The 26,408-nt window shown below is 43.0% G+C and overlaps 4 protein-coding genes across 4 annotated transcripts; 2 read left to right on the forward strand and 2 right to left on the reverse strand.

Annotated features, from left to right (window-relative positions):
* Nucleotides 1–3,394: 3,394 nt before the first annotated feature.
* Nucleotides 3,395–6,356, reverse strand: pigf (phosphatidylinositol glycan anchor biosynthesis, class F). The gene is made up of 5 exons (XM_062378442.1): nucleotides 6,002–6,356; nucleotides 5,474–5,565; nucleotides 5,214–5,330; nucleotides 5,002–5,110; nucleotides 3,395–3,698 (listed from the first exon to the last, which is right to left on the reverse strand). The coding sequence occupies exons 1-5, from the start codon at nucleotides 6,227–6,229 to the stop codon at nucleotides 3,585–3,587; spliced, it is 660 nt and encodes a 219-aa protein (XP_062234426.1). The 5' UTR covers nucleotides 6,230–6,356; the 3' UTR covers nucleotides 3,395–3,584.
* Nucleotides 6,357–6,961: 605 nt separating this feature from the next.
* On the forward strand, nucleotides 6,962–9,404 carry cript (cysteine-rich PDZ-binding protein). The gene is made up of 5 exons (XM_062378443.1): nucleotides 6,962–7,130; nucleotides 7,355–7,420; nucleotides 8,184–8,238; nucleotides 8,367–8,470; nucleotides 8,992–9,404. The coding sequence occupies exons 1-5, from the start codon at nucleotides 7,115–7,117 to the stop codon at nucleotides 9,054–9,056; spliced, it is 306 nt and encodes a 101-aa protein (XP_062234427.1). The 5' UTR covers nucleotides 6,962–7,114; the 3' UTR covers nucleotides 9,057–9,404.
* A 1,231-nt stretch (nucleotides 9,405–10,635) lies between these two features.
* LOC133931552 (GTP cyclohydrolase 1-like) lies at nucleotides 10,636–14,002 on the reverse strand. Its single transcript, XM_062378459.1, has 6 exons — nucleotides 13,672–14,002; nucleotides 12,660–12,769; nucleotides 12,275–12,330; nucleotides 11,765–11,796; nucleotides 11,567–11,651; nucleotides 10,636–11,259 (listed from the first exon to the last, which is right to left on the reverse strand). The coding sequence occupies exons 1-6, from the start codon at nucleotides 13,922–13,924 to the stop codon at nucleotides 11,133–11,135; spliced, it is 663 nt and encodes a 220-aa protein (XP_062234443.1). The 5' UTR covers nucleotides 13,925–14,002; the 3' UTR covers nucleotides 10,636–11,132.
* Nucleotides 14,003–15,597: 1,595 nt separating this feature from the next.
* On the forward strand, nucleotides 15,598–26,133 carry msh2 (mutS homolog 2 (E. coli)). Its single transcript, XM_062413799.1, has 16 exons — nucleotides 15,598–15,823; nucleotides 17,167–17,315; nucleotides 17,424–17,708; nucleotides 18,211–18,357; nucleotides 18,504–18,653; nucleotides 19,083–19,216; nucleotides 19,726–19,925; nucleotides 21,479–21,588; nucleotides 21,719–21,842; nucleotides 22,622–22,772; nucleotides 22,866–22,963; nucleotides 23,216–23,461; nucleotides 24,091–24,295; nucleotides 24,374–24,621; nucleotides 25,347–25,522; nucleotides 25,884–26,133. Exons 1-16 carry the CDS (start codon nucleotides 15,616–15,618, stop codon nucleotides 26,049–26,051), a joined length of 2,799 nt encoding a protein of 932 aa, XP_062269783.1. The 5' UTR covers nucleotides 15,598–15,615; the 3' UTR covers nucleotides 26,052–26,133.
* The last annotated feature ends 275 nt before the right edge of the window (nucleotides 26,134–26,408 follow it).

Below are 26,408 nucleotides of genomic sequence, written 5' to 3' on the forward strand. Positions count from 1 at the left end.
TATCTATAAGCCTGTTTTTGAGGTGTTCACTTAATTCAGGAATGGATCGCCTGCTCAGTCTCAGTCTTTCTCAATCCGAGGCCTCCCGCTGTGGCTTTCTTAGAAGAAAAAACGAATCATTACACATTTAACTGTCAAGACCGGCACCTGATACCTTGTTTTGATAGAAACCCTGTACCAGCTTTTCATCCAGGAATCCATCAGCATCACTTTAATTTCACCTCTCCGTCTCATCTCGTTCCCTCTCGCATCACGACAGCCCACTTGAGAAACCATGGATCCTTTTGTCGTAGCTCTTCTTCCCCCCGACAGAGGAGACACGAGAACTCAGCAATAACATGTTCGCCACTCTATGGCAACTGTTAATGAAGCACACACCTGGGGGAGCGGGATCACAGGAAACCCGGTCTAGACGAGACGTAAAACACAGGAAGCGAGTGGGGTGCGAGGAGCGGGGGGGGGGGGGGGTGGGTGAGAGTGTGAGATGGCTATTTATGGAGGAGCCGTGAAACCTATGGGAGGAAAACTGAAAATTGAATCCCCTTTTTTGCAGCTAGGAATCACTTCTTGTAATGTCAGTCCTGTAACATCATCTCCCCAGCTCTAATCCTGGTTTGAAATAGATCATTGTAAAACCAATATATTGAGAATTATGTGATTATTATGTCTTAAGATATATTATCTGCTAGGATGACATGTTCTAGAGTAGACAAATTAATCCAACTCAGGTGGAAATAGCGGAAGTTCGTTATACACATTTACCGTAAACGTATGAATTTTGTCTCACACGAAATATTAGAAATAGAAAATGGTAAAAGCTATTTAACTCCAGGCTTAATATTTTCACCGATTTTACACTTTGATGCACATATTTCCTATTTTTCCTTTAATTTAAAGTACAGGCACCTCGACAGAAAATGAAAAAAAATCTGTAAAAGTTAGAAAAGCCAAATTCATTGGTACATTGAGAACAGTTTGTGATCGGCCCTCAACTTTTAGTTTTCAGAGACTGAAACTAAATGTATTTCCATAGACTGTATAGAAATGGTCTCCACTTCCTTTCCACTTTTCAGAAAAGAAGTCAAAATATTTGTGATACCTGATTGATAGTGCCCAAGTCAATTTCTGCCATATGTACAAGATGATGACGGGATTGAAACGTTGTTCTCTTAGATCCGCGGCGTAAACACACAAGCCACACAATGGATGGAGGCAATTGAAATAAGAACTAAATCACAACGAACAATAGCTAACACAATGATCTATACTGCAACCAACAAGGGGGGGGGGGGTCGTGATGCTTTGGCTTCAATTTTAAGGGGCTGTAACAGTCTATGGGATTTATTGTACTTAGAGTCTTGGATACAGATAGCGATGACAGTCACAGTATTTCTTTGATACATGTGAAAACAGAAAGACGAGCTGGAGGCAAATTGGTGACATTGATTTCTACGTGGGAGCTTTTCTTTTGTTCCGTTTCACATCTCACACAATTGCCTTGTTTCTTGTTTCTCGCTCCATTCGATTTCTCACAGAACCACTTCAGTTCCCTCATCTTATTCCTTTGTTTGGGCGGGATGAGGTCAGAGCTCCAATGCTATATTTCAAATCTACAATGGGGGCTCTAGATGAAGACTCATTCATTCGGCGTCAGATTCTGGCTGCTACAGGCAAAACTAAATGTAAGGCTCACATTGCTTTTTCACTGTGGTTTGCTTAACATGAAGTCCAGAGAAGAAAAACACGGCTCTTCATCTTGTTTTTTTGTTTTTTTTTCGTATATTGACATAGCAGTGTAGAGTGGCTGCAAAACCAAAATAACCGGAAAGAGGCTAAAAGGCTGCAGACATCAAGAGTTTCGGTGTGAATCCACTTTTCTCCGCAGCTCGAGCGATCTTTTCACATGGTACAGATAATGGCTGACGTGATTGACCTCAGAGAGCCGAGTGGGCCTCTTAATGCGGTGTATATCTACGTCTGTTTTCCCCTCCTCGTAGGAACAATGCAGAAACATAACCGCTCTGCAAATACAAATGGCTCTTACTTACAGCCACCTCGCAGGGAAGAATGAGGGGGGGAGGGGAGAGGGGATTGGAGGGGGAGTGACAAATCACCTCGGCTTAAAATGGCCCCGCCACAATAGCACAGCCTGAGAACAACTAATGAATAAATAAAGTTCTCTGAGATTGAATGAGAACTTCAGGGGAGCAATTTGTGAGGCAGGAGGATTGATGTGCGTGTGTGTGTGAGAGAGAGTGTGACAGTGTGTGAGTGTGTGTGTTTGTACAAATGGCCCCTGTGCTCATCTCGCAGATTAAAGGACAACAAGTAGGACTGGGGGTACGAAACAAAGCAGCTCCGTCCGAGTTCCGGTCCACAATGTGCATCGATTAAAATTTTTAAAAACCACATGGCGAGGACAAATGGGAGCCACTCCATACTCACCAGGCGTGGCACGTACCTGCACCATATGAATCATCACGCCTTGGATAAAAATACACATTCACATTTCACAAGAGGCCTCAAGTGAAATCAGGGTGTGATTTGAGCTGGGATCAAGGTGAAATCGACTCCCGGCCCTTCGCTCTCTCAGGGGCCATTTACTCCCCTCTCGACATGTAACGACCAATCAGAGGCAAGAAAGAAAAATACAAAAAATGGGTCATGGAGAGCCTAAGGTAATGGAAGAACCAGCAGGAGGTCAGGTTGTGGTGCACATGGCGGAGGAGATTGCGGCGTGTAAAGAGTGTGCTGATTGGTGTTATAAGTGCAGGCTACTTAAAGGGCTTCTCTTTCCCTGTGTGTTTCCAGAGAAATGGCTTTTCTTCCGTCAGGCTATTTTTCTCTTTCTGTTTCCTTTCCCTGGCAACAACCTTACATAAGAGTTCAAACACACACTCTGCCCTTTTGCTGTGTGATGAAACTGTCCAGCAAGCCCCACCAATATCCAACTGAAAATTTCACACATTGCAGAAGTCACGTTTTATTTTTACCTGGATAAATAAAAGAAGAGTTAGTCATTATGGCTGCCTAAGGATGTGAACAAGGTGGAATGAAAATGAGAGCAGTAAAGGGAGGAGGGGGTTGGAATAGAGTTGGAGCAAGATTAATGGTTGTTTAAAAAGGAACAGTATTCATCAGTAGTCAGCTTCAGGTGCACCACGGTGTGTGTGTAAGTACACTTTGCATTGCCGCAAGTTTAAACTTTGTCGAACTTCGATTCATGTCTTGTTGAATAAGCGACCACATTACATTGATACTGATTACTTTGCAAATGAGAGTAAGGCTCAATTTCTTCTCTGTCTTGCCGTCAAATAAAACACACTCACACACACACGCACGCACGCACGCACGCATGCACGCACACATTTCAACTATGACACTCACAATGTGGCAGATTCAACATTTTATTTCTTGTCAAAAATCTTCAGGAGCAGATTCAACCTTCACCGGTACAAATGATCATGTCCCCATCTTTCCCACAGGATGCCAACCGAGTGAACGTTCCATATAAATAACAAGTAAAAAGTTCAAGGAATTCCGCTGGAGCACATGAAACATCCTCGCAGTGTGTTTGTTCCATATCACTTGCACTTGTACGTGAGATGTTTGCGGTGATAGTGAATCCACGCAGGAGCAGCAATGAGCCCGGTCAGGAAGCCGATCGTGGCGCCCAGGCTGCAGGAAACGGGCCAAACCTACAGGAAGCAGAGGGTAAAGTGAGTGTGATCGTTCACAGCCATTAATGGTGATCAAACACTGAATCGTTGCTCTAATAGATGAGGAGGAGCTTGAGTATCTTGCCCACCGGCACAGGTCTCCGCTCGGGTAATGTTAGGCAAGTTTAAACAGGGGCATCTGGAGAAATACAGCTCTGTTGTCATTTAGACTTCTGCTCTAATTATCTAACTCTAATTTGCCATTTCCACCAGTCATTTTGCAAGGAACTCCCCTCGCAATTATAATTTCAATATATTTCCTTTTAGTCATTTAAAAATGTGATTCATTTAATTTAATTAATTAATTGTTACCGGATTGAATTCTAATTTCATCCTTATACAGTTCCTATTTGATACAGTTCAATGATGAATGGAAAAAACCTGTGGTGGAGCTGTACTGTACTGTGGCCAGAGGCGGATACAACATAAAACGATGTATTACAACTTACAAAAGCTATTTTTTTTAAGTTTATAGGGTGATTCTCGAGTGACAGATTGTTTCATTGAATCAGTTCAGAGGCCTGAGGACATATAAGAGGGATTGTCCCATTTTTTTGATCGGTTTTATCGACTGACCTTAGAGTCGGCATACTGCTTAGGTCTTTTTAGCTAAAATAAATTAACAAAAACCCTTGATAAACTCAATGCAAAAAACAATAATAATTCTGTTTGTATCATCAACCTAATGGTTTGCAAACTTCCTGAGTTTTTTATTTATTTATTTAATGAATCAATATATGGATTTGGTAAATGGATTTGTATTTATATAGCGCTTTTCTAGTCTTGATGACCACTCAAAGCGCTTTACACTACAGTTTCACATTCACCCAATCACACACACATTCATACAGTGCATCTATCCCAGCACTTTGTTATTCTATGGGGGCCATTCAGGGTTCAGCATCTTGCCCAAGGACACTTCGGCATGCAGATTGTTCAGACTGGGGATCGAACCGCCGACCTTCAGGTTGGAGGACGACCACTCTACCCCTCAGCCACAGCCGCCCATATCAGTGCTGACACCAGTATATTTGTTATGTATTTGTCTGATGATTTCTGAAGCTCCTTGAATCCCTGCAGCATGAAGCTACTCTTTGCACTGTTTACTATCATTTTCATAATTTTATTTAAAGAAATTCTGCTTATTATAAAACCTAACATACTCACAAGACTTTTTCCCAAAAAAGCCTTAGAATATGAATATTAAATGTTCCTGCATGATGCCTAACACAGGACAAAGATCCCACTGTGTCCCTTTTGTTTATGAGAGACATGAGCTGACCTGCCACTGCCGGTCCCAGTCCAGAGGTATAGGGAACGCTCCCACCCAGGCTCCTACCAATGTGCAGACGACTGTTATCTGCAGACAGGTGTCCCACACTGACATCGCACTGGAGATGGAGACAGGGCGAATCGAGGTCAGTTACATTCGATTCAGTTACACGAGATAAACACATGAGACACATGACAGAGGGAACAGGGAGTCGAGCTTACCCATGCCGACTGAACACACGTATCCAGGCCTGCACATTGGGCCCGAGGACACAGAGACACCTTAATGTGGTTAGAGAGGTTAGCAGCACAGCGAGGGAGAACGTTTCCAAGGCGGATCTGGAGAACACGAATTAGAGGTTCAGATCACCAATCAAATCCCTGTCTAAACAATGTTGAGATCATAATGACTATAATGTATAAAACGCAATAACATCAATAAAATGTACAGAAACAAAATTTGAATGTCACCATCTACTCACTCAATTAGCGGAGCTCCGTAAAGCACCACAACCGTGTGAAAGAACAGGCACGACAGGAAGAAGTACACACAGGAACGAAACAGCCTGGACAGCTGCAGGGAGAAGGGGGGCGAAGAAATTTCAACAAAACAAAAGTTAGTCAAATGACAAAATTAATTTCCTATGGAGTAACAGTCTCAATTGGAGGAATGGGTTACGTTTATATTGACAACCATGGATTTCTACACACACACAATAAGAATGTTAAGACATTTGACGTAAGCTGTGATTCAAAAGATTAACATTGATCAAATTTATGTAAAGCATCTGCACTGTAGTAAGATATTATATTGACTGACTTCAGATTTCTAAATTAAACTGAAATCTAAAGAAATAAAATGTAATTTGTATTTGCAAGCATCACAAAAGTTTGAAAGGAATCTGTTTTGATCGTGCTCTGTACTCTCACTAAAACACTTCTACTTTATCACTGGATGTCAGTGATGATCGCTGCCACCGCCGCCACACAACCAGCGGTCAGTCATTCACCTTGTATCCCAGCGTGTGCCTCTTGGTGGGCGGCGAGATACCGAGCAGCCAGAAGACGGCGACATTGACCGAGCACACCGAAGCGGACACCGAGTAGATCCAGAGCAGGTGGGTCCCGTACACCGAGAAGCCGCGCACCAGCACCGCGGGCAGCACGGTGGCCATGAACACCGCGGCGGCGATGATGGCGTGAGCGGACGCCATGGATTTGATTTCATGGTCCCACATGTCGGTGACCTTACCAGTCAGCGGTCAAACTACTGCAAATATCTACATACAATGTTTTTAAAAATGTTCGTTTAGCAGCGGACGTGAGGCGGAAGTTGTGTCCATGGATTAAAGGACGTAACTTCCGTAAACACGGAACTACAGCGACTTCCGCTTAGACTTCACAATAAGAGTCCAATATTAGGTTAAAATACTCTCGAGAAAAAAATTTGAATTGTTTTAAAACCGCATTATTCCGCGAGCTATTAATAATTGTTTTTGTTAATAGTGGAAAGTGTGTAACCGATTCTCTAAGGCCATGATGGTGTGATGTCATTAATGTAATCATTTTTATGATGATGACGTTTATTATTAATCATCTTTAAAAAAAAAAAATATATATATATATATATATATATATATATATATATATATATATATATATATAATAGTATTGACCTCTCCTAAAAATGACACACGTGGTTTGCTGTTTGTGTGTCTGTGTAGAAAAGATTTCAGATTTTCAGTTCTCTATTCGAAACATGGCATGATGTCGATTTGGTTCATTGAATAAATAAATAGTCCAAGGATGAGACATGTACAAGAATATAATCCCCATCAGGGAACTTATATTTTGAAGAAACAAAAACTAGTCTGCAGGAAACAGGAAGTAGTATTTACATTTTTTTGTTTATTACAGGGAGCCTTCGTGACGGACATCATAGCCAGCCAATGAAATTAGACGTCGTAATAGCATTGAACAATCATCTGCTGCGAACTCGGACAAGACGAAAAGCAGACCGGAAGTTTACAACTACCCAGCCAACAAGCTAACAGTTAGCTAGCACTTCCCTTCAGTTCACCGACCGTCGAGAAAACCTCCCTTATAACGAACGAAGGGAAAAGATGGTTTGTGAAAAATGTACGTATTGACAGATCGACATACTTTCTACCTAAGAGTTTATTAAATTTGTTCAGCTGTTCACGAAGGCTGGGGGTAGTTCGGAGGCTAACGCTGTGTGACTTTACCTCCTCATAAACACCAACTTTATTCCTGTATTACGCTTGTTATTGTTGTTCATCTGTTATTGACGCCCATCTGTTTATGTCGCTCATCTGTTAACTGTGTGTTCCCTGTCGTTCCAGGCGAGAAGAAGCTCGGTAAGGTCATCACCCCTGACACCTGGAAAGATGGAGCTCGGAACACAACAGGTGATCTTACATCCTTCATCGACCTGAAATGACTTGAAACTAACACATGCGGTCCTGGAGAAGCTATAACAACAATAGAGGCAGTCTATTACAGAAAGGGGAAAAACCCTGAAAGTACAAACACTTTTCAACTCAACTGCAGTACTCAAGTCAATGTGATCAGTTACATGTCACTGGTTTTGGGAGCTATTGTGCATAAACCCGGGTTGTTTTCTGAATTTAAGCTACATTGGGATTAGGTTTGATGATATGATAGTTACTATAACTATAACAATGGTGGAGAGACAAAGCTAACAGTGTTCAAGCTCTCGTAGAATATAATTTAGACAGTAGATGACAGAAAACCCCATATTCAAGATGCTTTCGCTTTGCTCGCTGATGTGATTAGACTTTAGGCCAGATGAGTTCTAGATTTATCCTGGTGTGGTTGTGCATAAGAAAGAAAAAGATTGTGTCTGATATTTGTTGTTCATCTTAACTAAGGTATTAGAATTGGACAACAGCTCACCTTGTGCTACATCTTCCTGAACTGAAAATAACTTTATGTGCACATTTAAAGATCAATAAAATCCCTGATCAACATCCACATGTGCATCCTTCAGAACATGATTACAAACCCAAGCTTGACTCTCTTTCTTTAAAAGATAATTCCTGACACTTTTTTTCCAAATTCTCCATATTTTCTTTTAATTGTGGGCCCCTGTGATGTAATATTACTTAGTTGATCATGTTTAATGGGGTTCTTTCTGCTTCCTTCACTCAGAGGGTGGCGGGCGTAAGCTGAATGAAAACAAGATGCTGACTTCTAAGAAGGCCAGGTGAGGCTTGATGAAGACTGACTCTAGTCACACAAAAGTAGGATGAGAGCTGTGCTGCTAACAGGCTGAAAAACATGCAGCACCAGTTCATCTTTAGTAATGGATCTGTGATTTATCTCCCTCAACAGGTTTGACCCTTACAGCAAGACAGGCTTCGCTACCTGCAGGATCTGCAAGAGCTCAGTTCATCAGTCTGGATCACACTACTGCCAGGGCTGTGCGTACAAGAAAGGTATAAAGTTTGTGTTGAAAATGGAGAAGAGACTTTTCTATTATGTTCCCTGAGGCAATGAGAGCATAGAGAGTTGGTTCATTTAATAATAACATGTCTTCTTAATTACTCTCTTTATGCAGATATGCAGAAAGTTTGTTTTGTTATTCATTTTATTTATATTATTTATTTGAGTTTTGAATTTGAACTTAATGAACTCAACCATGTTTGTTTGACTGAATTTGAACTTGGATCCAAATATTAACCCCTTGTAAATGTTGCAGTTCTTTTGTGTCTGTTATATATGAAAAAGTGTTAGTGTTCTCACAGCTTGTATCCACTGCCCCCAAGTGACCAAAACAGATACTGGAGGTTAAACATAACGCTAAAAATGCCTTAATTCAAGCAAGTTTGAAGATTATAATGGGTTTATATGCTGCGTGTCAAGAAAACACTAAAAAAAACGTGGCTCTCTGTAAAGGAGAGCAAAACTTAATTGTTTTTGTTTACATAACAATCTCTATTTGCTATTTTGTCTCCAGGAATCTGCGCAATGTGCGGAAAGAGAGTTTTGGACACAAAGAACTACAAACAGACGTCGGTGTGACAGCGTGTCGAGAAGAGAACTGTTCTACAAGTGCAGAACGGATGTGATGATGAGATGGGGGTGGCTGTCATCTTGACACATTTTGTTTATTTTTCCATAAATACTTGTTGTAAATCTTTATTGTTATTTTCCCAATCTCAGTGAAAGAGAAACATTTGGAGTTGGTCTTATCTCCTTATTGTAGAATATTATATCAAGCTACTGGAACTACTTCAGTGGCCATACGCAGGGTAGCCCTGTCCTCTCCAGTCACACCACCAGTTATCACCTGTTTATGAGCCATGGCTTCTTGTTTGTAATTTTTTGTATTTTAAATTAAATACTTTGACCTTTGCTTTTTAACAATAATTGATTTCTTATGTATTTTTTGGGGGTTTTGCATGTCTTTTGAGCGAATTAAAGTATTCAGTGTGAGGACCTCATCTGTCAGGGATATTTTGTACCTTTGCCTGAAGCAATCAAGGGTTTAATTTTAGCCTCTTACGCACAACATACCCAAATTTCTCCTGTACGCCTGAAATAATTGGTTTATTCTGACATAATCACATTTAGAAACCGCATGCTGCACTGTCAGGTGGGATCGCCCTCCTCCTCTCCACATGCTGTCAGAGGTTATAGTTCACAGGCTGTCTGATGACAAGCCCCTCGTTTGACATTTAAAGGCCCTGCTCGCCCCCAGGCCTTCAACCACCTGCTTTTATCTTATAGTTATATTGATTCATCCTGTTGTTCCACAGCACCAAACGGTAATTCTGGACTTTAGATTTCCTGATATATAACCGCAATTATGCTGCCATGACTCGGGGACGAACCCATTAAATCTTGATGTAGATCTGGATCAGGTGTTTTTTAACGTGTTCGATGATTTCTCTGATAGTTATGCATGGTTCTTAATAAAAAATATCTAGTGATCTAGTGTATTTGAATGCAGTTTCATAAGGAGAATGTTTGGCCTTTATTGTTTATTAGTTGGCAGGATTCAGCGAAAACTGCAGCACAGCTTTGCATTAAAAGGCGTGGAGGGTTGGGACATGACCCAAGGAAGATCCCATTAGACCGAATTCGGATAAATAACTTTCCTCAATCCTGTGCGATTGTTTTGACAACTTCCCTGATTTCCGACGGAACAATTCCTGGATCTTCTGTTTTAAAATAATCAATCTAAGTTCAATAAGTTCAATCGACTTATATTTATGAGTGTGTGCTTGATTTAATTCAAGGGCCTGTTAGGCCTTGGGGGAGGTACCTGCTCTACTGAGTGCTGTTTATGTTAGCAATTGTTTATGCTAACATGCTAAAGAAGGAGGTGAACATGGTTTAACGTTAGCTTGTTGGCATTTAGCTCAAAGCACTGCTGGGCCCGTGTGCAGCCCCAAATTATCATGTAACTGAGTCTTAATCTTGAAGTTCGCACACTTGATGCTCAAACATTGTAGAAATTAGAGTAAAGTATGAAACCGAGACACTTATAAAACAAGCACAAAACACTGAATCTCTGACCTGGGCTGTTATCTCTTCAAAAGAAAGTTGACAACTTCCATTATGTTTCTATCATTTTTATTTAGGCAAAAAATCCGGTCATCAGCAATAACAGCAAAATGTACTCAGTGCATTATTCAATCACTCGTTGGATTACAGATGTACAAAATTGTCATAAATTACAAATACTTCATAATTTTGTGCGGAATGGACACAGACTGTTAAATATTTGTATATTTGGATGATTTTAAATACAATAACAAAGTATGGGAAAGTATCTCTTTGCAAAAGCACCAAAGAATTTCCCATCAGGAAATCAAACTATGAAGTATTGTCACATTACAACATTGCACTCACGAGTTATAAAAACAATTGCCATGTAAGACTGTGATATATCTAGCAAAGGCACCAGGAACTGCGGAACTACAATTACTGTTCACAGTGATTTTCAAATTGTGAATTTCAGCGACTGGAATTGAAATCTTTCCGGCTTAAGTGTGGAGTGGTTGACATCCAGAGTTGGCCTCGAATCCAGCATAATTGCGGGGAGTGGGGGGGGGGGGGGGGGGGGTGAGAGTCAGTGGTGGGTGACCTCCGTTAGGACTGCGAAAGAGTCAAGAACTCCTCCCGGGTTTTGGGGTCGTCGAGGTAAACTCCCAGCATGGTGCTCGTCACCGTGCGGCTGTTCATCTTCTGGACGCCTCGCATCACCATGCACATGTGCCTAGAAACAAACACACATACACGCATGGCATGACTTAGTGGTAAGGGGTAAGGGTCAGGGAAGAACTCTTCTTCTTAATCTTAATGAAAAAAATCATGCATATGTTATTATTTTTAACAGTGTGTCGAATTTGGTGCAGATTGATTGAATTTAAGTGAACTGTCGGGCCTCTGTGAAAGAATGTGTCAACTTTCCACATTTTGCCTGTGAGGGCTAGGGCAGTGTGTGTGTGTGTGTGTGTTTGTGTGTGTGTGTGTGTGTGTGTGTGTGTGTGTGTGTGTGTGTGTGTGTGAGAGAGATTGCTTACGATGCTTCAATAACCACAGCTACGCCTTTGGGCTGCAGAGCCTCAGATATTCCCATGGCTATCTGCTTGGTCAGACGCTCTTGAACTGAAGGAAACAAAATAAAAGGACCCATGAACACATGATGACACCAGATGACTAAGTGCTGTTGTCACCTGCTGAGACCATTGACGTATAGCACCATCGCTGTCATTGCTTACCCTGAAGCCTGCGACTGAAAATCTCCACAATCCTGCAGAAACGAGAGCAAAGAGAAAAGTGATTGCAGATTGGGTGTGATCAATTTAATTTCAATCATTTGTTCAGCTGCTGATAAACTCTGGCATCAGTCCCTGCCCCCTAGTTTCAATTCTGACCATCCTGCTGTATAACAGTTTATCCAAAAACAAACAGGGACTCTGTTACTGTTATTCTGGCTTTGTGTGTTCACAGAGGTTTTAGGGAAGACAGAGATGGAGACAGGCTGTGATAATAACGGGTGATTCCCACAGGTCCGCAGGGATTTTCTCATGGCTCGAGAGAGAGCTGAGTTTGGACTTGTGTCTGTGAGTGTGCTCGGTGAGGGGACTAGATTACGGCCAGTGGGCTTAGACCCCTAAGCCTCCAGGTCAATGCACTGAGATAACAGAAGAACGCAGCCAATTGGCACTAACACCAGAATCAAACGTATGTGTGGGTACGTTAGTGTGCGTGTGTGTGTGTTGCGTTACCTTGCCAGCTTGCTCAGTCCCACCACTTTTTTGTTGGGGATATACCCGATGTGAACCTGGAGGGAAATACAGCAAATGTTACACACAGACTTACACAGACACACATTACACAGCACAAATACACAGACAGACGCCCATTGTACAAACTTGCAAAGATACACACTACACAGACTTACACGCACTACACACACACTACACAGACTTTAACACAGACACACACACACTGCACAGATGTACAGACAGTACACAGACTTACTAAAACTCTGCAAAGACACACAGACCAACACACACTGCACAGACTTACAGACACACAGTGCACAGATGCATAGACACACACTCCACGTAATTACACACAGGCACACGCTGCACAGATGCACACACTTACCTTTCCAAAGAAGGGCACCAGGTGATGCTCGCACAGTGAAAACACGTCTATGTCCTTCACTATCACCATCTCATCGTGGTCTTCATCGAATATGGCGTTATTCAAGATGTCTGGGGAAACAAACACACAAATATTTACTGCTGGAAATGAACAAATGTTTTTTTTAAAGATCTAAAATGAAGGTTTTGAATAAATAATGGGCCATAAAGTTTGTTAAATCCATGAAAAGGTCCCTTTTCCTGAAACCGATGAGATTTATCTATAATATTTGCTGGCATTGGTCTATAACATCTTTATGAACTCAAGAAGGGCTTTAGCTTATAATAACTATCACTTCCCATATTCTAAGGAGACGTCTTCAAACCAAACCTCCCAAATATAACAGATATTCAGTTTTAGAACCTCATAGTCATCAAATATTAACATTTTCAATATTTAAAATGGTTGCTGATTGTTTGCTCATCATTAGCGGCTGACCAACTTATAAATTAATTAACTAATTGTTTCGGCTCTAAACTCAGCAGCAGATTGAAGAATCTAATTATAAGAGTATAAAAGTAGGTCTGACAAACCTGTTGCTTACCCAATAAACATGTACACCTCAGTCAATGCGAGTCAATGCAGCATCATTACTTGAAATTCCAGCCTTTAAAAGTTGACTCAATTCCTCTGTATAACAATTAAAACCCTAACTCACCCATCCATTTCAGTTTTTAAAACCAGATTGAATAGATTGTTTATTCTATTCTACGCAGAACCATACATTTAATTTGTACAATTTGATAAGCATGTTTATGCCTCCTTATTTATTTTACTTCTTTTATTCAACTCTTTTGAATCTCTTTTGTTTTGCTCTTGTTTAAAACTGCTCTTGACTTGACCTCTCTAGCTTTTCTCTCACTGTGCTGTGATTCTAGCCGCGGTGCAACAGTTGGTTTATATCTCCTCTTGCTATAAGTGATCATTTCACATATAAATGAAAAGCTCCGGAGTAGATGGGAAGGTCTCTTACCGTCGATGGTCTCATGGTAGCCCTTGGTGAGGAACTGCATGGCCTTGGCGGCGCGCAGCGGCGTGCGCAGCAGCCCCTGTCGGTCCGTGTCCTCGCCGAGCTCCCGCAGGATGCTGGTGTAGGCAGCCTCCAGCGCCGGTAACCGGGACTTGTCCTCGGACTCCTTGCGGGACGTCTCGTGCTTGCAGAGCACCATGGAGGACTTCATGCGCTCCATGACGTCGATCACGTTGCCGTTGCAGTGGCCGTTCATGGTGGGAGCTCTTGGCTGAGAAGTATGAGGATGGAGGAATGAGATGAGTGCAGGTTCCCCTGGGGTTGAGTGATCCTGTCCCCGGTGCTCCCCGCCTTATAAAGCCTCAAACCAGCTGAGACGTGCGCATCCGTTTCCCATTTGCCAGCGTGCCACCTACGTCAAGAGCCCGGGTATCGTCAGCGGAGTTAAATGTCAACACCTCCACCCAAACCAGGCGCACCGTGCAACCGATTCTCTGCGCGTCCCTCTCATCTCTCATCTCTCAACCATTCGTTCTGACTCCTCCACTGGAAACCAGACAAACCGCTCTCTCATCATCCCAACATCAGCAGACACCGCGTGGAGCAAGAACTGTGTCCGTGCAGTCAGGCCCATTACACCCATTATCTGTTGATTCACTGAACTATGTACAGTGGTGCATCCATTAGATTAGGTGGATAGATCTATCGATAGAAATTCATGTGTGTATAGGTATTTGCAGTTGTGTTTTTGTATTTGACATTGTGTTTTCTTATTTTCTTGTGTTTTGTGATTTGCCATTGTTCTTTTTGCTAATGTGTCTTCTTATTTGCTGTTGTGTTGACTTATTTGCCGTTGTTTTTTGTAAAGGTCAAATGCATCTCTGCTATTTTCAGTAACTGACTTACTGGCCAGTCTCAAACCCTCCTGATTCACCCCCTGGTTCAGTCTTGTATGTGTGTGCTCTCCGTGTGCTTCGGGCTCCATCACAAGTTACATTATCACCTCCATTGTTCTCTCCAGAGGACCCTGTATGTTCTGGATCAGGAGCAGATCCTTCTTTTTTCTGCTCTTTGACCTTTCCACTCTGCTGAAGGTTCATCCTGATGTCCTCAGCCCATGACACTCGCTGTCATCAGCCTATAGGCTACGGATGGATTCTCTTCCTAACAACTGACTGACCTACACTTTATTTTGAAATTAAGTTCATGTCACAATTAGGGAAAGACCTCTCACCTCACTTAAGGACTGAAGACAATTAACATTTGTAGAACTTCAAATCACTGGTACAATAAATTAATTATGCAATTTGTGCAAGGTTTTAGGTCGACTAAAAAATAGATAAATCAATATATAACTTAATCAATAATCATTGGAAAGTACAGCCAGTTAGTTAACACAGTATTGCCCATATTTAAGGCCTGTCATATAATTTCATTCTCTTTCTCTCTCTCTTTCTCTCTCTCTCTCTCTCTCTCTCACACACTCTCTTGACAATGGAGAAAGACAGTATGATCTTGTATAACAACAGGATGTGTTTAATTCTGATGGAGTGTGTCTGATGACATTTCTCATGCAGCTCATCCACGGCTGCATGTGTTTTCAGACCTGTAGAGATGGTTTCAAGACAAGATAGATGCATGGATGAAGGGATTAATATAGATAGATAGATAGATAGATAGATAGATAGATAGATAGATAGATAGATAGATAGATAGATAGATAGATAGATAGATAGATAGATAGATAGATAGATAGATAGATAGATAGATAGATAGATACATAGATAGATAGATAGATAGATAGATAGATAGATAGATAGATTACTCCATCTATCTTGGTTACTCCCCTATAGTTTGGTTGGGCCTCGTTTCCATGGAAACAAGCTACGGTGACGATGGCATGACGCAACTTCCTGCCTGTTCCCGGCGTTGGCGGGAGATTCCAGCATGGCGGTGCAGCCGAAGCATAACTTGTCCATGGACAGCGCGTCCGAACATGGCTTCCTCAGCTTCATCTTCTCCATGCCGGAGAAACCGGACACCACGTTCAGGATATTCGACCGCAACGACTACTACACCGTGCACGGGAAAGACGCCCTATTCGCGGCGAAGGAGGTGTTCAAGACTAACGGGGTCATCAAGCATCTGGGCTCAGGTACTCCTTAGCTTCAGGAGCTAGCATGTAGCTAGCTGGAGTCTGCAAACTGAACGTGTTTTGATGCTTAAAGTCAAGCTAAGCTAGATGCTAATGCACCCACTGCACGAGCTGCAACCCCCGAGCTTAGCAGGAAACATGTGCATTCAGCACATCATTATAATAACAAGGATAAATATAGTTAATTATATTTATATAAATTCTGTGTATGGATCGATGGAGCTTGTTGATCACTGTTTGTTTGATTCTGAGGCCTCGTGTTTTTATTCTTATCTTTTTGTTCCGTTAATTTCCACTTAACAATCAAGCCATCCGACACTCGCATCTCTGTGGTCAAATCAGCCGACACAGAAATTCTACTGCACTCATATACTGACACTTATGGTAAACGCATCCAAACCGCCCAGAAAGGGGACGGCAACTAGTACTCGAAGTTAGAGGAAGAACACATGTGGGTCTACGTCCGGTTTTCAAACTAAACTGTTGACATGGCGCCTATACAAAATGCATAATTGAAAAATTATTGCTTGGATTAAATTCACAAGAAGTATATATTGTCTTACCTGTGTCATTTTTATGAATAGAATTTTGACAATACCAATTATGAGATTTTGCAAAATAAAAAACACACATTTTTAGCTTCAAGTAAGTCATTTCTGGATACTTCAAAGTACTGCAAAAACAATTTGCTAACAAGTTCAGACAGAGACTGATATGCCTGTGTTCAGGCAACTCAAACTATCAATAAACATATTTACTGTATAGATTAAGAGATTTTTCAAAGTAAAGTCCAACATGTCTACAATCAAATCAGTTCATTTCTGGATATTTCATAGTTCTATAAAAACACTTTGCTCAATAAGTTCAGAGTGAGACTGATAAGCCTGCGTTCAGGACCTCTCAAACTATCAATGTACGGAATATCAAACATATTTACAGTATAGATTAAGAGATTTTCAAAGTAAAGTCCAACCTGTGTATAATAAAATCGGTTCATTTTTGGATAATAATGTATCTTTCCATAAGGATCTTGGTTTGAGTTTGGTTTAAGCATTTGAAAAATGTAGTTCTGCCAAAGTCAATCATTTTATTGTGTAAAGACATTTTACCCTTTACCTGCAGCTTTATGTTTATTTAGTCATTTTTATTATGAGTATTATTGTTAAATTCTGTCTCTTTTAGTGGACTAGTAGATTCATGCTGCCTGTGCACCCTGTATTTGAAACGTTCTGAAGAGAGAGAGGCATAATATTACTTTTGTGCACCAGCTGCACCTTAAATGAATCTACAACATGGCGCTCTGGAGTTTGCTTCTTCTTCTCAGTGAGTGTGTTGGTCGACAGGGAGCCGTAAGCTGGAGAGCGTTGTGCTGAGCAAGCTGAACTTCGAGGCCTTCGTGAAAGACCTGCTGCTGGTGCGGCAGTACAGAGTGGAGGTGTACAGGAACCACAGCAAGAGCAGCAAGGAGCACGACTGGAAGATTGAGTACAAGGTATTGTTTGTGATGCTCGCGGCTGTTGGATAAACGGAAGCAATCGCTGTTCTCACAACCATGGACTCTCTTTCTGTCCTCCATCTTGTCTTTTGCCTCCACACGCAGGCCTCTCCGGGAAACCTGACTCAGTTCGAGGAGATCCTGTTCGGTGGTGGAACCGGAGCGGTGGGCAGTGCGGGAGTCGTAGCCGTGCGCATCGCCACAGGAGCTGATGGACAGCGTGCGGTCGGCGTCGGCTATGTGGACGCCGCGCAGAGGACCATGGGAGTGTGCGAGTTTGCAGACAACGAGATCTTCTCCAACCTGGAGTCCATGCTCGTCCAGCTCGGCCCCAAAGAGTGTCTCTTAGCCCAGGGGGACGGCAACGCCGACGGCAGCAAACTACGACAGGTATGGTGAAGTCAGTCGAGCTGAGCACAGCTGTATTTAATCCTGCGAGGGCAGTGAAGACATCGTCTCTCGAACAAGTCGGAGGAGGACGGAAAAATCCACTTCACTATAGTCGTAATAAAACAATTTATTAATATAGGACATTCAACATTGCTCCACAAGATAAATCGCTTAGCCTCAGCGGAGTGAGTTGGAGGAAGATACAGCAAATACATGTTCAAACATGAACACACACACACACACACACACAGTGGACTGTTGTAACAAACTGTGGTGGTCCAAAAACAATAACAAATTACTGTAGGCAGAAAATACTATTCATGCACATTTTTCTTATTTGTCTAGAGCAGGTTATTAAACCTTAATAAACCATCACAGTTGGTCTCAAGTCTTCATAATTGTATGTTCTGTTCTGTATGTTCTTATTGTGACTTCTTGTCATAGCACTCAGTTATTATTATGACGAATTAAGTAAATGTAATTACTGTGTGTGTGTGTGTAGGTGGTGGAGCGTGGCGGCGTGCTGGTCTCTGACAGGAAGAGGGCAGATTTCAGCAGTAAGGACATGGTGCAGGATCTCAACAGGCTGCTGCGAGCCAAGAGAGGAGAGACGACAGCCAGCAGCACGCTGCCCGAGCTGGACAAGCAGGTGAACGAATCAAACAGCCTCCTGACGCACACAGTAACAACACAGGCTTGAGGCAAATGTTTAGATTTTTTATACTTGGCTAAGTATAAAAAAAAACAACAACATGTGACCAGAGTCCCTGTGTGTCTGTGTGATTTCATTCTCAGGTGGCGATGTCCTGCCTGGCTGCAGTAGTGCGTTTCCTCGAACTGCTCTCCGACGAGTCCAACTTCAACTCCTTCAGTCTGACCACTCTGGACCTGGGTCAGTACATGAGGCTGGACAATGCTGCAGTGACCGCTCTCAACCTCTTCCAGGTCAGTGCCAGGAACCAGGGCAAAATGCCACAGAGGTAGTTCGTTTGGGTTTTTATAAACACAGGCCGGAGAATCCTGCCCCCTCAGTACAAAGAAGGAAGGAAGGAAAGAGAGTTTAGTTTAAGAAGTCTGTCCTGTGAGAGTTGTGTAAACTGAGTAGCTTGTGATCACACAGCTTAAGGGTCGGTTACACGTACAAACCTTCGGATAATCTTCATAACATGATGTGTCATAGTTTGCGTGTGTTTGAGATTAGAAATTAGAATTTCTGGGAAGTTTCTCCTCCATATTTAGCCCAATTTCAAAATTGGTCAGGATTTTAAAAGCAAGTCTCTTGTTTTGTTGGTTCTCACCGTTTTTGCCTCTTTGATATAACAACAAAACCATTGAGTTCTAAAACACGACATGTGTCTGATCTGTGTCATCCAGGCTTCACCTGACGACACCAGCAGAAGTCATTCCCTGGCCGGTCTGTTGAACAAGTGCCGCACACCGCAGGGCCAGCGTCTCGTCAACCAGTGGATCAAGCAGCCTCTGATGGACCGAACCAAAATAGAGGAGAGGTAATGACACGTCCACAGCCCATCAGGGCCTGTTTTAAAGGGGCTAAAATAAAGCAGATTGAATTCAAACTCTTTCAACTTAATGAATTCAGCTTCAGGTTTTGGATCACATGATTAAAAAGTTAGACTGAAGAACTCAAGGCCAGAAAAAGCTTGTTGGGGGACGTCCCTTGTGTTCTCTGAAATAACAGTGTGAGGTGTTAGGACTCGTGTTTCTGTCACTACTTCTTGTTGATGTTGATAAATCTGCATATTATTTTCTCATGTCAGAAAAACATCAGAAAACAAAGTCCTCAAATGTCTCTTGTTGTAAACGCCAACTTTTATTTATCACAATAATACATTTTCTTTCAAGTGACTAATGATTAATGGGCTTGTCTTTTTGGATCATTTACTGATCATTTATTGATCATTTATTGAGTTAATAGGACACATTTTTGGGATCATCTGTGACATTTCGCTCTCCTGTGTGTATGTGTAATTGTGTTTTTGTGTGTGTGTACACGCAGGTTGGACTTGGTGGAGAGTTTCGTGTGTGACTCTGAGCTCAGGCACACCTGCCAGGAGGACTTGCTGCGGCGCTTTCCCGATCTCCACCGCCTGGCCAAGAAGTTCCACCGGCACACTGCCACGCTGCAGGACTGTTATCGCGTCTACCAGGCTGTGACCCAGATCCCCCCCCTTGCCGCGGCCATCGAGAGATCCTCAGGTACATCAGGCAAACCTGCAGCCAACGAGTCAGTGACAGCATGACCCCTGTTTGTTTGCATCATACTTTTTTTTCTAAATTGGTTTTATAAAAGCGGATAAAGCCATGGTGCCATTCATCCAGGGTTTCCACTAGCCTGGATGCCAGACAAACTTAGCCCCGCCCACAACATTTTTGGTCGGGCAGTTCGGTCTGGATCCGCTCCATTGGGAAAAAATTATGCCCCGACCGGGCCAATCAGTTGTCAGGGCGGGCTTTATACGATGATTGACAGATGATCAACGGTACCACGTCATCAAAGTGCCCTTGGGTTGAATTCGTTCTCAACAAACATGCCTGCCGCTGGCGAGCTGAGATGTGTAGATGCTGCCATTGAGTCTGTTTTAGAAGACATTGACAGCGCATTCATTTTGAAAGAGGAACAGAGAACGTGGAGGCGACGCCAAAGCAACACACTAATCCCTATCGCCCCGGCGCTTGGCTGTTCACAACGGACACTGAAGCGACGCTGAACCGCCGGGCAGCGCTAATAATATCACCCGTTGATCCAGTAGAGGCTGCCTCGCGGTGCTTCAGCCTCCGGTGTGACCGGCACAAAGTTTTAACATGGGAGTGGATGGGAGCCAGCTGTTATTTAAGGCTTGGCGCTGCACGGAAGCGTCCGGTGTGAACCCGGGTTAGTAAATAACTCACAATGCGTTGCTTAGCATACGTCACATACTACGTTGCTCTGATTGGTTGTAGGTCTATCCAATTGAGCGAAGAGGAATTTTACTTCCTGGTCAGCTGAAACACGCCCCATAATGAGAGCCCAATGGAGCGGTCTCAGACTCACATTCTGACTAGAATTGTGAGTCTGACAACGTCAGGCTAGGTTTCCACAGGATCTTAAAAAGTCTCAAAAGTGTAAAATAATTAAGTCATCTGGATTTAAGTCCTCAAAAGTCTTCAATATGCCGTACCTACCAGGTCTTTAATATATTTAGGTTGGTTTTAAGTATGTAAATGTTCATTTAACTCTTCTTCTGTTGTGCTTTAAAAAAACATTTAAGAGTTTAGGGGCCATGCAAAGACCAAATTTATCTGCCTGTAGGTTGAGAGAGCATTTGTCTACTTCATCTTCAAATACTTCATCTTCAAATATGGGAAAGTAAATCTTAAATGTAATTGATTCTGGTCTCAGATAGTCTTATAATTAACTTGCAGAAACCCTGTCATCTTACCGGTTTGTTTGAAGAACTTGAACACGACTCAGATTTGTTGTGATTGGTGAAAACCTTTTAGAATAATGATTCATTATTTTGTCAAAAATTTGCTTAAAGAGTCAGAGGTGGAGATGAATTTTCTCTTCAGTCTGTCTGCTAACGTTGGAGCTGGAGCCCGGATGCCATTAGCTCTCATTGCATAATGACTGGAAACACATTTCCTCTGAGAAGCTCAGTTGAAGCTGCAGATGCTATCCTACCTGATTGCATCACATCTTCACTCCAGGCCGACGTTCCGACTCTATACAATATATAATCATTCATTTCCGATGTGTGCGTCTGTTGCAGGCAGCCACCAGGTTCTGCTGGAGGCCGTGTTCGTCTCCCCTCTCAGAGACCTGCACTCCGACTTCATCAAATATCAGGAGATGATCGAAACCACTCTGGACATGAACCAGGTCCGATCTTTCACGCTTTCACACTCGAGGAGAAAAGGGAGGCTGATGCTCTGTGCTTTGTGTTTGCGTGTCATCGATTGTACATATTGTTAACACTGCTCCTCTCTCAAACGTTGTGCGCACCGTGCAGATCGATCACCATGAATTTCTGGTGAAGGCGTCGTTCGATCCGGTGCTGAGTGAGCTGAGAGAAAAGATGGACACGCTTGATAAGAGCATGCAGGCAGTGCTGAACAGCGCGGCCAGAGAACTCGGTGATTACACACACACACACACACACACACACACACACAGACGCACAGAGACCAAGTAAATCCATTAATCAAACAGAAATGTATTTTTTCCTCACAACAAAGTTGGACACTGTATTTTAAGGGTGCGGCTTCACGCGCACATCTGCTGATAAGGTTTCCTTTTTCTTTTTTTTTGATGTGCTGTGACTTCAAATGCCAGAGCAAGTCGATTTCGCCGTGCTCTCATCATGTGATGAATAAATCTTTCTCTTTGTGATAAAAAAATGTTTCTATGTTTGCAGGATAACTCAAAAATTACTTAACTTAACTTTTGTGGAGGGCTGGGATATGACCCCGGAAGAATCCATTAAAATATGGTGTTAATCCCAAACAAGGGGCGAATCCAGGAATTCTTTATCGCCTTCTTTAACGCTACAAGAGAGGATAATCCATGGATCTTAATGAAATGTTGAGTGTGTGCAATTGGGTTCCGATCCAATTGGTGGATGTTTGTGCTCTGAGTGCTATTCTAGTTGGTTTTAGAACCAGGTGCCATGGGTTAGGGTTGGAACACAAACAACTTCTTGCTGCCAATCACAGGAAGTCAGTTGAGGTTCACTTTCCAGGGTAGACTCAGAGGTGAAGGGAAAAGGTGTCTCCTCTGGAACTGGAGCATGTTAAGGTCGGGAAACCCAGATCACAAGCAGGAAACTGATGGCTATTTGGCAAATATACTGTTTTCATATGTGGATGTGGTTGGACTTTCAGTTTGAGCTCATAACAGTAACATTGCGTTTCAGGTCTGGACGCCGGTAAGACGGTGAAACTGGAGTCGAACGCGGTGCTGGGCTTTTACATGAGAGTCACCTGCAAGGTGGAGAAGAACCTGAGGAACAACAAGAAATTCACCACACTGGACGTCCAGAAGAACGGAGTGCGTTTCACCAACAGGTCCGTGTCACACCCCCGCACACGTTAGCCACGGATAGAGGCCTTCTTGCCGTCAGCTGATGCTCTCGCATGCACTCTTTCACATGTCCACAGCAAACTGAGCTCTCTGAATGAGGAGTACACCAAGAGCAGGGAGGAGTACGAGGAGGCGCAGAACGCCATCGTCAAAGAGATCATCAGCATCGCCTCAGGTGAGTCACATGCTGATCAGGCCATCTTGTGGGCAAGACATCGATTTGAAAAATGTAAAAAAATGACCTTGTCTGAGCTTCATGGATATTATGAATTACACAGAATTTGTCTTTATGTGAACCTTTCAGTAATTGATTTCATTCACAATCCTCTAATGACGAGCCTGTGGTCAGACGTTACTCATTCTCGCATATCGACTGACATGCTGCGGTTTCCTCTCTGACGATTCCTCGAATGCTTTGGATCCCCAGGCTACGTGGACCCGCTCCAGACGCTGAGCGACGTGATAGCGCAGCTGGACGCAGTGGCGAGCTTCGCGGTGGCGTCCGTCTCCGCTCCGGTGCCGTACGTGCGGCCTCGCCTCTTGGCCGACGGCTGCAGGCGCATGGAGCTGCTGCAGGCCAGACACCCCTGCATGGAGACAGACCCGGACGAGGCCTTCATACCCAACGATATCACCTTCGTCCACGGAGAGAAGAACTTTTATATTATAACAGGTAAAGAAGAGCCAGCGGATGTCCCCGCTCCCATCACATGGTACAGCAGCAGTTATTAGCAGGAGCTTTAATCACAATAAATCTGAGAATAAACTCAGAAACCTAACTTCAATATATCTTAGTATGCAAGGATGTATTTCTTGAATTTCTCAGTGCATCCTCTCAGTATACCCACTCCAGAAAGTGACATTCCTGAAACCTGTATTCATTCGATTGACCTGCAGGGAGCGAGTCCACTGGTTGCTTAAAGTCCCTTTCTATTGAAGTCTATGAGAAGTGACCTGATGGTTGATGATAAAGCATGATTGACAGCTAGCAGCATCCAATGGGTGCAGGTTGCCAGTGTAGGTGGACATGCATTGTCCTCGAGGTCTCCCTCAGGCTCCACCCCCTGCTCCTTCGAATACTCACCTATGGTTTCAAATAACCAAGATGGTGCTGGACAAAATACTAAACTTAAGGGTTGAATATCGCTTGTACACATTGTTTTAATAAGTTTTACAGGTTCATCACGCTGCCTTTTTTCTTCAAATATGAAAGGAAAACTCTGCCTGGACCTAATTTCATGGGTTCATGTTGGAGACACTTCCTCCTCTTCTCTGATCCTCCTCCTCTCTTCCTGTCTGCAGGACCGAACATGGGAGGCAAGTCCACGTTCATCCGGCAGGTGGGTGTGATCGCTCTCATGGCTCAGATCGGCTGCTTTGTGCCGTGCGAGAAGGCGGAGCTGAGCGTGGTCGACAGCGTCCTGGCCAGGGTGGGAGCGGGGGACTGCCAGGTGAAAGGCGTGTCCACCTTCATGTCTGAGATGTTGGAAATAGCCGCCATTCTCCGGTACACACACACTCATTTATAGCTTCATCACAAGTGGCTCTAGCCTGGTCTCACCTGTCGGCTCTCTGTTCCCTCCAGCTCGGCCACTGAGAACTCTCTGATCATAATCGACGAGCTCGGCAGAGGCACGTCCACGTACGACGGCTTCGGGCTCGCCTGGGCCATCAGCGAACACATTGCCTCCAAAATCGGCGGCTTCTGCCTGTTTGCCACGCACTTCCACGAGCTGACGGCGCTCGCAGCACATGAGCCCACCGTTCACAACCTGCACGTCACGGCCCTGACCTCTCATGACACGCTCACCATGCTGTACAGAGTCAAACCAGGTCAGGCAACATGTGGTTGCATTCCTCATGGGACTTTTCAGCTTTTTTTAACCGTGTCTGATGGAAAGTAAAATAAGGGAACAAATCATTTCAGCTCCTTAACTTGATTTAAGCCGTTTTCACACATGAAATTTGCCTCGTCTATCTGTTTAAGTGATGCTTTTAGTTATTCTCACATAGCTTATTTGAATGAATCCTTTACACATTTATTCGGATGAGCATTCCTGCAACAAGTCACAATGCAAATGTGTTTGCCAGTTGTTGCAAAATAATTTCAGAATAGAAACGAGTTATGTCTCTTCAGAAAACTAAGATTAGATAAGTTTTTACTCCATCCAACTAAAATAAAATGCAAAACATCAGGATTTTGGACTATTTCCAATTCGTTCAAACATTGTTAGCGTGAAGGAAAGTTAATGACCGACTGCTGCTCTGACTGTGGTTACACACTGATTTATTTGTATTTAATCTTTCTGTGATTGAACTCATGACTTTTATATAAAATTGACTGGTGCTTATTCAAGCCTGAGATCATCTTAAAATGTCATCCTCATCTAATGAGTTATATATCATTCCTTTGTCTTATGTTGATGATAGACGTGAATTTTCCTTTGACCTTTACTTCTTTTGTTACTGAGAATAAAATAGTTTTCTTGGTTGATGATTGATTGATCAGAAGAATCAGAAAGTCTCAGAACTTGACGCAACTGTACCTTTGTATCCAGGTGTGTGCGACCAGAGCTTTGGTATCCACGTCGCCGAGATGGCCTCTTTCCCGCCATCTGTGGTTGCCATGGCCAAGGAGAAGGCGGAGGAGCTGGAGGAGTTCCAGGAACCTGCGGGGGGGACGTCGGCACAGGAGGAAGAGCCCGAGGCCAAGAGACGACTGACGGACAAACAAGTACTGAGTTTGACCCTAAGTGGAAACTGAAACACTTTTTATTTAGGAGAAATGGACTAGGATATAGGTTTTAGCAGGTTCATTAATTTGTTTGTCAACAAGACTGTTTACAAAGATGAACGAGACATCTCTATTTCCTCCTGTTGTAGTGATTCCATTTTTCTAGCATTAAATAACTCATGAAGCCAAACTTGAGAATGACCTTGAACAAACATCAGAACCTGGGTGTATTGGATTTGCTTTTTTGTACAGATCAGAAGATGGATCACACATTTGTCTAATTATCTCTGAAACCATTTGAATGTAAATCTACTCATGGCCTTTTTTTTTGTAAAACTGATGCACTTCCTCTATTCGCCAGGTGGGGGAAAACCTGATCCTGACCTTCCTGGAGAAGGCCAAGTCACTTCCTGCCACCATGAGCGAGGCGGAGGTGAAGGCGGAGCTGAGGAGAATGAAGCAGGAGCTGGCAGCTAAGAACAACACGTACATAACAGATATCCTTTCCCGATGCGTTAAAACGGTTTGAGGATCAACAAAGATTCATTTCATGTACAAACCCATCGGCACACTAACATTGTATATTTTTCCAATAAAGAAATATTCCTGAATTGGCCGTGAGTTTGTTTTTCTGAGCCAGTTGCTGGGTAATGGCCGATTTTCAAGGACATCTGATCAACAGCCAGGACGTCATGTTTCATGTAAACAACAGTTCTTGGAATTGTTTTTTAATGTGCGTCAAACAAACATGTTATTTATCTACTGTGGAAATGAAAGTACACACTGACCGCTGTGTGTTTGGAGCACCACACTGAAACTAACTCGGTTTGATGCTGAGCTGTAAGATATCCTCCCTCCAAGTCAGTGTTGTCACTGAAACAACTTA

Source organism: Platichthys flesus, chromosome 20 (genome assembly GCF_949316205.1).
Source record: "Platichthys flesus chromosome 20, fPlaFle2.1, whole genome shotgun sequence".
Lineage (NCBI taxonomy): Eukaryota > Metazoa > Chordata > Actinopteri > Pleuronectiformes > Pleuronectidae > Platichthys > Platichthys flesus.